The following is a 12,911-nucleotide window of genomic DNA, read 5'->3' on the forward strand; positions in this document are numbered from 1 at the left end:
TATTATTTAAAAAATATTATGGTGTAAATGTGTTTTATTGTTTTTATTTTATTTTTCCTTCAACAATGTTAAAGATGTATACAAGCAAACCGGGAAAAGGGCAATATAAATGTTTCACTACTACAACTAATAACAAATCACAAAATAAATCAGCCAACATATCCAGGGTGTGGCTGATTGAATGATATCTCATTTTAAAAATCTTTTATATTTTATCTTAAAACGTTTTTTTATTTACTTTCCTTCATCCTTCCACCACATAACAATAGTGTCAAGATTAATAAAATGAAAACACCCAGATTGTGTTTTTTTATTATCACCAAGCAGTAGAATAAATGACTCGCAGATCTAACTTCTTGATCGGAGGAGCACTTGAATGCAGCATTTGTCACGGTTGAGATCCGCTGTCTTGCGCATGCGCGGTAGACGGAGATCTGGGAGTGTCTGAGCTGCTCGTTGGACGTGAATCCCACTCCCAGCCGCTGAACCCAGGAGCATCTGTATGAACAATGAACCGGCTGACTGAAGGAAATGGTTTGGTGAAGAAGCGATGAAGAGGACGCGTGAGGAGTGTCGAGATGATGGGATTGCAAAACGGCACTGATTTTTCTGGATATTTGTGATATGAATGACCTCTAACGGTGCAGGGAATTATTCGTTTCTAATACTTTGTTGTCTGCGGATCAATCCTCCTAAAGACTGTGATAGCGGTACATTGGCCGGATATGTTTTGGCTTATTGAACTTTCACCCGATTGTAATTAAAACACGTCTAAAGGCTTAATTACCTAAGTGTCATAGTTTATTTATTAACATGGACATATGATTATTAAATGGCCTAGGGTTCTAGATTTTCCCAAAGAGTCATTTTTTTATTGCAAGAAGATTAATTTGTTTATACTTTGAAATCATTATTTAGGTCTTCAACTAAAGGGCTGCATTTTTATTAAACCTTCTCGACATTGCATTGAATTATTCTTTTTATATATTTTTTGGCACATGCTGCTTGATGTCATGAGTTGGCCATCTGTTGTTGGAACCTACTTAAACCTGCAAAAAGCAGATTAACCAGTGAAGGGTCCAGTATGGAGGCTTCTGTGCCTGAACTCAGTTGGGTTCCTGCTGCTGGAGGAGGAGGAAGAGGAGGAGGAAGGATGCTGAGGGCCACCGCGGGCTCCGTGGAGCAGAGGGATGAGGAGCAGGAGGATGAAGCCGAAGAGGAGTTAAGGGATGGAGGGGTGCCTTTCTATGTGAACAGAGGAGGCCTCCCGGTGGATGAGGAGACTTGGGAGAGGATGTGGCGCCATGTGGCTCGAATACACCCCAACGGTGAAGCACTGGGGAAGGAGACCCGGGGGGCCACTGACCTGCCCAAGGTAAGGTTGCAGCTGTTGAATTCCACATGTGAAACTTACACATGGTGGAGAAACAATTAACACCCATGTGATCTGAGGAAATGTTGAGCTACAGTGTTACTACGCTGTCCCACATGACTGATAGATAAACTTAACTAATGTATTTTTTTATCACAGCAGTAAAATACAATGCATGTTTTGTCCAGTTCACTCTGCATGGTACCATTGCATGCTATGGATGTTTTAGACACAGAAGAATGGTACTTTTCATTCATTTCTCGTGCTTAGAGCAATTAAGAAGCTCTTGCAATCGGCAGGCTGAATAGGGAAAAGCACACAAGACTACTTTGATTGTTCAATGTTCATCAAGTTGTTGGGATGCTCTCTGTCCTACAGATTCCAATACCGAGTGTGCCTACATTTCAACCTACCACCACTATCCCACAGCGCTTGGAAGCCATACAGAAATACATCAGGGAATTGCAGTATCCTTTGACTACCTTGGTGTATTTGAATGTTTCCACAGCATTTCATTTGTAGTTAAAACATATTTTGATCTATCTTGACTTTTTCAAATCCTATCTAACCCTCTATTTTTACTACCCTTTACATTTGGAAGTAGGCAAGCATTGTGGAAACTCTACTATATATTAAGCTTTATTTCAGTCAGACGTAATTCATCCATAATTAAACAGCAACCTATGAATATCACAAAGCACTATAACTGGTTGTCTCTTCTCCCTGATGCATGCTGCTGATTGCTCTGTTGTTATACAGTATGACCTTAACTGTGTCCTACAGGTACAATCACACAGGAACACAGTTTTTTGAAATTAAGAAGAGCCGGCCTCTTACTGCGTAAGCACCTTTTTTTTTCTTTCACCAAAGACTAATCACTAGTAATGGACTCATGGCAGCAGTCATAGGATGTCTGCAACAATATTAGCTGATTTCTTATGGTTTTGGCCAGTGCTGCTAATGTCTGATGCCTGTGGATCAGCTGTATCTCCTCAGGGCTTTGTGAGTTGAAACGTCAAGCAGCAGAAGGCCTGGAACACAATTTCCCTGACCTTGCTTTATTAGATTTCGTGATCTAAATCATATTTCCATGGCTCGTGGAAAATGTGTTTGTTCAATAACTGTGTGTGCATTTCTATTGCACTCAGTAGTGTCTTATATCAGAGATGAGAATTAACGGTGTTTCTCTCCTGTTCCATTGTCCTGCACAGGTTGATGGACATTGCTAAAGAGATGACGCGGGAGGCTCTGCCAATCAAATGCCTGGAGGCGGTGATCCTGGGGATGTATCTTTAGAGAATCAGGGCATGTTGCAAATTTTATTATTGTATGTTTCATTGTAATGTGCCCCCATCATACATGTTTATGTTAATGGTGTGTTTTTTGGCAGACTTACTGTAAATTGTCTTTCCAATTATCCGTTTCCTTGACCCTTCTTCGTACAGTTACCTCACCAACAACATGCCCGGTGTGGAGCGCTTCCCCCTCAGCTTTCAGTCTCACTTCTCAGGAAACCACTTCCACCACATCGTGCTGGGAGTTCACTGCGGAGGACGCTTCGGCGCGTTGGGCACGAGCCGGAGGGAAGACCTCATGTTCAAGCCCCTGGAGTTCCGCACACTGATGGACCTAGTGCAAGAGTTCGAAGGAGCCTACAGGGGCTACTGGCACACCCTGCGCAAGGTCAGGATCGGCCAGTACGTGTCCCATGACGCTCACAGCGTGGAGCAGATAGAATGGAAACATTCCATACTAGACTTAGACAAGCTGACCAAGGAGGAGCTACGGAAAGAGCTGGAGCGACACACTCGGGACATGAGGCTGAAGGTACAGTCAGAGATGGCAAAAGTACTCACATCCTTTACTCAAGTAGAAGCACAGATACTCGAGTTTAAAAATACTCTGGTAAAAGTAGAAGTACTGACTAAACTAAAACTAAAAGTAAAGAAGTATGGACTTCGAAATGCACTTAAGTAAAAAGTACCCATACCTACCAACCGTTTTAAAGAGTAACTGACCTCCCTTTATATTAATAAAACAATAATGTCATTGTTAGCTAATGAATGTTTTGATGCTGAACGTTTTTTTTGCTGATGCAAAATGACAACGTTTTCATTGGTCCCTCTTCTTTAGAGAAGACCAGGAAATGATGGATACACCGATTGTGTTAAAATCAATAGGCATGCAATGAAAATGTAAGAAGTAGAAAGTACAGGTATTTGAGTTAAAAATGTAAGAAGTAAAAGTAAAAAGTCGTGAAGTACTGGTACCAGAAAAATGTACTTAAGTACAGTAACAAAGTATTTGTACTCCACTACTTCCCACCTCTGGGTACAGTACGGTATTCAGAAAAGATGCTCTGTTGATAAGCATTATGAATGGTAGTGCAGAAGTCTCATCTCACTGCTGACACCAGGACAAGCTGATGGAGCTCAGAAAATGATGATAGATTTACTTTGTCCTCAGCAGACGGCCGCTCATTAGATTTCTTTTGACGCGCTGCCTCTTCATGCACAGTGACACCGAGTTGACCCGGCTGTTTGAGTGATTTCCCTCAAATGATGCTCTATCATCACCTCTCATGCCAACATAATGAAAACAGCCTTGATGCTGAGCTCTGCGCGTAATAAAACTAAATGTGATGGCTTCACTCTGCCTTGCTGTGCTTCATGCATGGCCGGCACAATCCATCAATTGCTGATCATTTACATTGAGTGCTCTCCACAATCACCTTACTAATAAAGACAGATTTTTCCGCCACTCATACTGAGCCTCGCCCTGGAAAGCGAGGACATAAGAATAAGTGACTCTTCATGTTGTGTTTTTAACTGATTCTGATAACGGTGTTCTCATTGTTTTTGCAGATAGGGAAGCCAGCACCACCCTCTCCCACCAAAGACAGGAGGAACAGCATGGGGTCACCCCTCAGAGGACAGGGAAGCCCCGTACGCAGGATCAGCCGCATTGAGAGACGGTATGATTCACCATGTGCTCAGCCAATATTAAATGTGACATGCTTTTTGTCACTGGGACACATTTGGACTATAGATGTCTTGTGATCTACAGAAAAGAAGAAGTGGTTCATGAATTAGTCACAGTTTCCTTGTCTGATTTCTCTGTGTCTGTTTTGTTGCAGTCCCTCTGGAGATAAGAAGGTTCTGGAGCCAAAATCGTCCGCAGAAATAAATGGATACCAGATTCGAGTCTGAAGAAGAATTTTAGCTTGCTTGTAAGGATACAAGGTCCCACACACGTGTTTCAGAGCCGCAGATTCCCTCTTCATTTTTTATACTCATTGGCCTATTCACGGAGACACAAATGTTGAATAGGTCACCAGCAACTTTTCTTCTCAAAACAAATGCCTCTTTCAGTTTTTCTACGTCTATTATGGTCAAGGTTTTTCCTGGAGCAGGTACTGTGCTTGGTTCTGGCCATGCTCCCAAATTAAAAAGGGGACAAAAGTGCAGTACTTTGTAAACATTTTTAAATAACTGCAGATTTTTGCAAACTCAACACAATGTGAAATATGACCCTTCCCTCGACGTTGGGCAGGACCACCACTCAGTGTTAATGTGCTACTGGACATGTCATAAGGTTCTGTGTTATGTTCAACAAAAGCTCTTAAGGCTCGTCTGCATTCTGTATCGTCGTACTGTAAGTGTGCAAGTACATGTAATGTAATTTTAAATCCACTAAGGCTCTGCTGGGCTGCCATTTCTTGTGTAGTGACTAGTTTGCAAACCACTACCCTTGTGCCTTGTATGGAAACTCAAAGAGAAGGAAATTCCTTTTTTTATATCCACCCCATTATTCTCATTGTCTAACTAATCAGAAAAGCAGTGTAATCTCTGTTCTTCCAAAATATCCAGATGCTAGCATGTTTAGCATGCTAATCACCTTATTGAATTTGAATATGGGATTGAATACACAATATACAATGGTATATTCAAGATTATGAAGTCATCTGTAGTGATGAGAAGCAGGATTTTTTCTGGCTCCTGAATATAAGACATTTCACAACAACCATGATTATCAAGCTGATGGACCTTATCTGCATTTAATGTAGATGTTGAGTAAGAATAAGTTTGGTTTATATGTACTGTATATCTGCTTTATATCTACATTGTTTCTAACTTTATTTGTAGCAACTTTATCCGATATTTCACTAGCCTTAAGTGGTGCGATTTCCTTTTCAGATGAAGTGTAAAGACGTTTGTTTACAGCACTTTTATCTGCATTTTGTATTTATATTATCATTGGAAATTGTCATTTTATACTTCCTTCAGTGTTGGTGATCAGCAGTAGAACACTATTTACTACACACTGTTTTGAATATGTTGCCACAGCCAAAAACTTTCCGTTTACAGTAGGTGTTGTCTATTTTCATTTCAGTGCTCTATTACACAATTGTTTCGTACCAAAAGACTGTAGATTTACCGGATCACAATAAAGAGGCAACCCATCTTTGTTTTCTGAATCTATTTTTTATTATTAAAAAAGGTGTTTTTTGGGATAAACTCATTGTTATGTTTTTAATAAGCCAGTCCTTTTTAAGCAGTTTTCATCCACGAATTCAGTGATTAGTCCCTAAGTATTCTGTAATTAGTTGTCGGACAGGCTTGTTGTCGGGCAGGGAATGGAGCCAGTTTTCTGTCGACCAATAGTTCAAACTGAGCACAGGGTGTCCTCAGTTGAAGGGCAGTTTTTGGCAGCAAAGTAAATGATGACGCAAGCAGACTCTGGAGATCTCTAAACACTTCCTGTTAGGTTTACACAAAGGAAACGTAATGCCAACAACTCCATTAAAGGGAAGCATAAGCCTCTGTGTGCAGCAGCAGGACACTGGATTTACACACTTAAATTAGACTAAGTGGGACAATTTAACCAATAAGATTTCAGATTATCGCGAGAAAACAAATGTTGTAGACAACTGCCCTTGTTTGCTAATATTTGTCAAATAGTTTAAGAAAAGGTGTAGTATGCTGGCATGTGTGCTCATGTTCAGGGATCCTGCTGTTTAATGGTCCCAGGTTGATGAATGTAAGTCCACCTCACAGCAATCAGCTAGGAAGTCTTAATGGAAGCTGCATTTGATGAACGCTAGTCAGCAAGGAACCACTTCCATGCATTGGCCAGTAATGTAACTCTGGAAGAGCTGCATCTGAGATCAAATACTGTCATGTGTGAGAGTGGTGCAGTGAGCTCTTTAAAACAAGTTAATGTTGTGGCAGTTTCCTCAGTGAATTATGAGAAGATAGTCATGATGAAGATAAACAAATCCCTCTCCTCCCTTCCAGATGCCAGACATTTTGTCCAGCAGTGTTTGTCAGATAAAGAAACAGAATATATAATGACCTATGAGAGAATAAACTACTACTGACCTACTTCGCTTACGTGCATGATGACAAAGGGAAAAGAGAGGCACACCCTATCGGATTCCTCTATATATTAAAGTTTTCAACTAATGAGCTATTGCTTTGAAGGGGAAACATATTTATATAGCACACTGTCAAGAATGAGTGAGGAGCAAGTGAGTGATGGGAATCACCTCTGCAGACATTTTATAGCCCCACACATAACACAAAGCCCTCTTACTGAGCTCCATCATGCATGAACACTCAAATATCTTAATGAATTATTCATCCATGCATCCACTAGACAGACACACACACACACACACACACACACACACACACACACACACACACACACACACACACACACACACACACACACACACACACACACCTTCTCCCTGACAAACTGAGTGCCTCAGTGTAGTGGGACTGGAGGGGCAGAGCCAACATTCAGGTCACATCTCAGCACTACACCAGGCAGGATAAACAGAGAGGGAGACTCCTATCTGGCGGATGTAATGCTGGTGGACACATTCAACTGTGCTGCTACATTGTAAATAACAAATAAATGCATTTTATGTAAGGTGTTAAAAAGCTAAACTCAGGGAGCCACAAATAACTGTAAAAATATTTATTCAATATTTTCCCCATCTGAACAAATAGCACTGACTCATAATCAGAAACAGCTTTTAGAACATTAGATTTAAAATCAATGAAAACGCAACAAAACAGGTCAGTGTATTATTATAACAATACTATTAAAGCAATCACTTTTTTTTACAGCATCAATAATACAATTTTTCATATTTCTGTATAAATATCTGATGAAAACAATGTGGAACAAGGCTGACTATTGGCCTCCATTATATTTTCTGGCTCTTTTAAACAAGAAATATTCTCTTCTTCTCAGTAAGAAGACTTCCTTTGATTCCATAAGGGAACCAAAAGGGTTGGTGGTCATCTGAACAAAAAACAAAACCCAGATGTGTACAAGGCAAGGTCTGAACCATTGTAAAGGGAAATACACTCAAACTCTGACCTCTCGGAGTCCACCCACTTTCTGCTATTACGCAGCATTCAGGTCCAGCTGGAATCTGGCCAGAAGACTGAGATGGTCGGAGGGAAATATGTAATTGGGCAAGCCCTTCATTGACCATAAGACGTCCTCAGATAGAAGGGAGAGAGAACCAATCAGCTTCAGACCCCTAATAGCAAAGGTGCCGGCTGAGAAAAAAAAGAAAGACACCACAAACTAATAAGTGATCTACAAAAATGGATTCAAATCTGCAACAGTGTCCTCTGTGTCGTGTCCCCATACCGTTTGGATCCCAGATTGCCGTGCGTCTCCGGCTGTAGAAGATGTAGTCGACTGTAGATCCGCCTTCAGAGTGCAGGGTTGTGACTTCTGGATTGCCAAATCCTGGAAGGACGTGTTGGTAGACCGACTTCAGGTCTAACCGGTGGCTGATAGTGTGGCTGAAACTGTCACAAAACATGACTCAAATCACATCTCAGTTACAGCCAATTAAGCTTGCTCTACCTTTTGGCCCATCTTGTTTTGTACATAACCTATTTTAATATGTAAAAAGGCGACATGCAAAATGAACTGAGATAAATAAAGAATTTAATTTACCTATTTATTGATTTGAGTTGCTTTTTATTTTGTGTCGCTCAGTTGTATGCTTTGACACTGAATTGGCATCCTCTCCCATATAGTATATTGTATGCATAAAGAAATAGCAATATGACAACAAAAAAACGTTGGGTAAACTGACCTTTCATCAGGCTGATGTACGCTTGAAGCATCTGTGCATGAAAATAAAGAAGATATTGACCCAGATATTGAAACCATTTCAGTAAGAAGTGATGTTGTGGTTTTTGTATTGCAATCCCGTACCTGGAGTGATGTCAGTCACGCCTGGGATCAGCTGTAAATCCAGAGGACGGATAAATGCAGTCGGACAGAAGCGTAGCTGGCGCATAAAATCATGGCTGTACTGACCTTTTCCTACACGAGAAGAACAAACAGGATAGGAAGTGAGGAAAAAGAGGAAATGAAACACAAAAGACCGAAACCTACTCCATGGATAGAGATTACAAAAAGGGTAAACATAAAAAGTAACACAAATCTGCAATCACTTCAAACACTGACCTAATTTCTGGCTCTCGCTCTTTGGTTCCTCCGCAGTAGTATGCTGGCATCTGTCAGTGATTCCCAGAGAGCTAGGCCACAGGGGGACGCATAGTCTGTGAACATAGGCTCTGTGGGACAGGTCCTCTTGACCTGATATCTGTTGGACACGGGGAATACATACATGGTGGTTACAGAGGTAAGTCCTATAAGCATCATGGCACTAACCTGAAACCAAATATAACTGTTTAGTGCTTTTTTATGATATATGAATATGTTGCTGGTTTTTTATAGAAAATCTAGATTTGTTTCCAATAGCTTCAATATCATGTGACCCAGTGACTTCAAATCAATGCAGTATTGTATCACTACACTGGACGAGTAGGTATTTTAGTCCCCCTTCTATGAATGTGAATATTGGGATTAAATATATATGTTTTTATTATATTCATATAGAATAGAAAATAAAATAGGTGGAATACGTTTTTTTTTAAAGAAATCTGGCCTATTTTTCTAATGTAGCAATACAATGCTTTTGATTGGTTTGGCATTAACGACATAATATGGGAGCCATTTTCAATCAAAAGCGGCGGAATTTCAACAACAATATGAAAAAAAATTAAGATGAATTGGGTAGCCCTTTTCAATGTTAAAACAAAAGTTTGGGTTGTGAAATAAAAAGACAAACACTGCTGGCTTTGCATGGGAATGAACCTAGTGTGTTTGTTCATGTGTCATTAGAAACAGAAAATTCCTTGGAAACACTGTTATCTATCATACAAATAATCGTTGCCACTCTACTCACCATCCATGCGGGCAGACCCTGGAAGTAGAGCTCTCCGGTGGTTATCAGCTGGTACAGAGGCATTGAAGGGATGGAGTTAAAGTCTCCACACAAGATGACGTTACAGTGTTCACCTTTTGCATTACAGGACTTGATCACGCTGTCGATTTCTGCCAGCATTATGGCCAGCTGAGCCAGCTTCACATCACCCCTCCTAGGGTTGAACAGCAGGTGGGTGTTGGCCACGCAGAGCGGTGGGCCCTTTGCCTTGACCTCAGACCCATTCATTACCACTGGCCGAAGCAACACAATAATGCCCACATTGTGCCGGTCCAGCAGCTCAGTCTCGGGCCTGAAGAACTCCAGCATGGTGACGGACACCTCAGAAAAGCAACTGCCACGGTAGCATGTAGCGCAGCCGTCTGTCTTTGTCCCTGTACGGCGCTTGTACACACAGGTGTAGCCTGGAACATGAGGAGACAGTATATGTAATGTCTTTGTGATAACATCATCCAAAAGGATTGTTCCAAAATATTTTCTAAGATGATTTACCCATCTGAGACAGAGCTGGATACAGTTGTTGATGGTAATGATTCTCCTGAACTTCTTGGAGACACAGAATCTACCGAGAACACACATAACTCATTAATGGACCCCTCAAAATGACCATTAAATGTATCTATCTTGCAACTATAAGCGACTGATTTTAATCAGTCGGCACTTGACTCACATCTGGTTCCCATTTCTGGATTTCCTCCAGGAGTAGGCTGCAGCGGTAGCTCCAGTCGAGCACCTCCAGAGGGCAGTGTGTGTACAGCTCCTGGTTGGCCTGCAGCAGGTCATCAGCAAGGATGTTGTAGGACATTACAGTGAAGTCCATCGAGGCCTTTGTGAATGGGAGGGGCTCTACTGCAGTGGCACTCTCATCCACCTTCTCCCATACTCTCCATGTTACTGGGTAGAAAACAAACACATACAAGGAGAGTACAGTGTTTTTATTTATTTATTTTATTGTATTTAATTTGTCAGACAGTTCATAGCTTTGTTATCTTCACGGTCATCTGTATATTTTTCTTACTCTCTAATGCTGGTTTAATCCTATTTCTATTTTGAGATGTTTATTTTAACTCTTTTCATCTGTTATTATGTGCAATGCCTTGTTTTGTTTTATGCTGCTGCAACAACAAAAATAAGCAAATTGGGATTAATAAAGTACATCTCATCTTATCGTATCTTACCTTACAGGCAAACCTCACTGCAGTGGAGATATTACAATCGAAAATTATGAATCTTTCACCTAAAAGAAAAATCAGATTCTCACCTTCAAATCCCACTGTTGAATCTATTGGAGGATAGTAGCTTGCTGCGGGAAATTGCCACAGTGGGCACTGCAATTCCTCTGCCAAGCCACGTCCTGCCGGGAAGTGCCAACCTGCTTGAGTTTCATGCTGCCCACTGACTTTAAGTTGGGATTGAGTATTTGAGAGAAGGGAGGAAAATATCGTCTCCAAACTGCTTTCTCCACCTTCAGCAACTGAAGCCAAATATTCATCCCAGCACTCAGTAACTTCAGCTGGAGTTTCAGCTGGAGGCATTGGCTTTTCCAAACGTTGTACCTGTATTGATCCAGTTGTTTCTTGTACTCTTGGCTCAGCTCGAGTAACTGACTCGGGACTTGGGCTTTCTTGCGTGCTGTCCTCTGTTAGCAGGCATGCTAATTGTGAGCCAGGAGCTAGCCCTTGATTAAGATCCTCAGTTGGAGAAATACTCCCACCCTCTGTGTTTTGCTTCGTATTGAACACCTCATGGTGATCAGTTATTTCCCCGTCCCCTTGTTCAGGAGCTTCCACTGTGTCTTGTAGCTGTCCATTTCTCGTCTCTGCTTCTTCTTCCTTCACTGCAGATTCCCCCTCACTCATCTTTGAATCAGCCTCCTTCTTTGTAGTTTCATGCAGGACAGCCATCAGCTGCAATGTGTCGTATTCCTGTTCTGGGCTTGGTTCTTTCATCCTTTCTTCCGTTTCCCCTTTCGTCCCACTGCCTTGGCTGAGCCACTGGTCCAGCTTGTTAATTTGAGACAGGGTTCTGGTTGTGACAGCATTACCATCACACAATGCCTTATCATTAACCATAGAAGGAGGGAGAGCCTTCTTGGAGGCCCCTGTAGGACAAGCTCTGTGTTAGAGAACGCTGGTACATTTACATTAAGCTGAAACATACTGAGATATTTAGCTTGTGTCATTGATTTTGCCCTAAAATAATGATAAGCAGTGTTAACCCTTATGTTGTGTTCGGTTCTCCCGTGACCTGTTTCAAGTTAAAATTATATAATAACTACGCTCTAGTTTTTTTATCGGAACAAGGCTTCATGATATCCTTCACAACAGCTATATAAACACTACAAAACAGATTTTGACAATTGTTGCCAAGTCTGAAGGTCTCTAAAACAAAAAGTGTATCATTTGGTGTTCGGGTCTTGAAGACCCGGAATAATTGTTTTGGGTGACTCGGTCAAATTTGGCCCAATCAAGATTCATCTTTGACTTTAGACACCCCAGCCCCAACATGCACCTGGTCTCCCATCCCTCTGCCCCATTCCCCCCACGGGAATTCGACCTTTCTCAAAGAATATGTACACTAACACTTGAACCTGAACTCACACATGCACAATATGTGGTGTAACGTGTTTTGGGCCATAACCAGGGGTGCACACAACTTTCTCAGTGAGGTACTCAGATGAGTACCTGGAGTAAGTGTTTGGTACTCCAACTTCCGGCTCCCCTCAAAGTTCCCATGAAGCCCTCTGTATCGCGAATATCAGCGGGTGGGGGTGCTAGTGGAGTATGATGAAGCCCTCTGTATCGCGAATGTCGAGAGGGGGGGGGGGGTAGTAGTAGAGTGCAGAGCTTCGTGACCACAGAGCGTGTGAACGTTGTGATCAGCTGTTTTAGCGCAGTGCTGCTGTACAGGCCGACGTTAACAGCAGCCCTGTCTTTGCACACGGAGACCGACTCCGTCGTCCGGTGATCTAACCGCCTTATGGAAAAGCTTCACATATACATCGGTACGCAAATGCGCTTTGTGACACAAGTGACGGTACGCATTTCAGATTGTTGCCGCGCATGCGTACCTGCGTACCACTTATGTGCACCCCTGGTAATGTAATGTCTTACACTGAACAAAAATATAAATGCAACACTTTGCACTTTACACTGTTTTGCTCCCATTTTTCATGAGATGAACTCAAAGGTCTAAAACATTTTAAAC

The 12,911-nt window shown here is 41.7% G+C and overlaps 3 protein-coding genes across 3 annotated transcripts in view; 2 read left to right on the forward strand and 1 right to left on the reverse strand.

The window, feature by feature from the left end:
• LOC104963667 (calcium/calmodulin-dependent protein kinase kinase 1-like) overlaps positions 1-12,911 on the forward strand; it is a 366,751-nt gene that overhangs the window by 227,494 nt on the left and 126,346 nt on the right. The window lies entirely within an intron of this gene.
• On the forward strand, positions 436-5,835 carry vash1 (vasohibin 1). Its single transcript, XM_010792252.1, has 7 exons — positions 436-1,375; positions 1,751-1,839; positions 2,156-2,212; positions 2,584-2,658; positions 2,818-3,199; positions 4,237-4,346; positions 4,509-5,835. The coding sequence occupies exons 1-7, from the start codon at positions 1,085-1,087 to the stop codon at positions 4,579-4,581; spliced, it is 1,077 nt and encodes a 358-aa protein (XP_010790554.1). The 5' UTR covers positions 436-1,084; the 3' UTR covers positions 4,582-5,835.
• angel1 (angel homolog 1 (Drosophila)) overlaps positions 7,346-12,911 on the reverse strand; it is a 7,734-nt gene continuing 2,168 nt past the window's right edge. The window contains exons 2-10 of the mRNA XM_010792251.1: positions 10,966-11,805; positions 10,375-10,598; positions 10,197-10,266; positions 9,666-10,108; positions 8,882-9,020; positions 8,627-8,737; positions 8,505-8,535; positions 8,048-8,211; positions 7,346-7,953 (exon numbers count right to left, since the gene is read on the reverse strand). Coding sequence (XP_010790553.1) covers positions 7,796-7,953; positions 8,048-8,211; positions 8,505-8,535; positions 8,627-8,737; positions 8,882-9,020; positions 9,666-10,108; positions 10,197-10,266; positions 10,375-10,598; positions 10,966-11,805 — 2,180 coding nt within the window. The 3' untranslated portion in view covers positions 7,346-7,795. The remainder of the gene's footprint in view (positions 7,954-8,047; positions 8,212-8,504; positions 8,536-8,626; positions 8,738-8,881; positions 9,021-9,665; positions 10,109-10,196; positions 10,267-10,374; positions 10,599-10,965; positions 11,806-12,911) is intronic.

This window comes from Notothenia coriiceps, unplaced genomic scaffold (genome assembly GCF_000735185.1).
Source record: "Notothenia coriiceps isolate Sejong01 unplaced genomic scaffold, NC01 NC01_scaffold00036396, whole genome shotgun sequence".
NCBI classification, from domain to species: domain Eukaryota; kingdom Metazoa; phylum Chordata; class Actinopteri; order Perciformes; family Nototheniidae; genus Notothenia; species Notothenia coriiceps.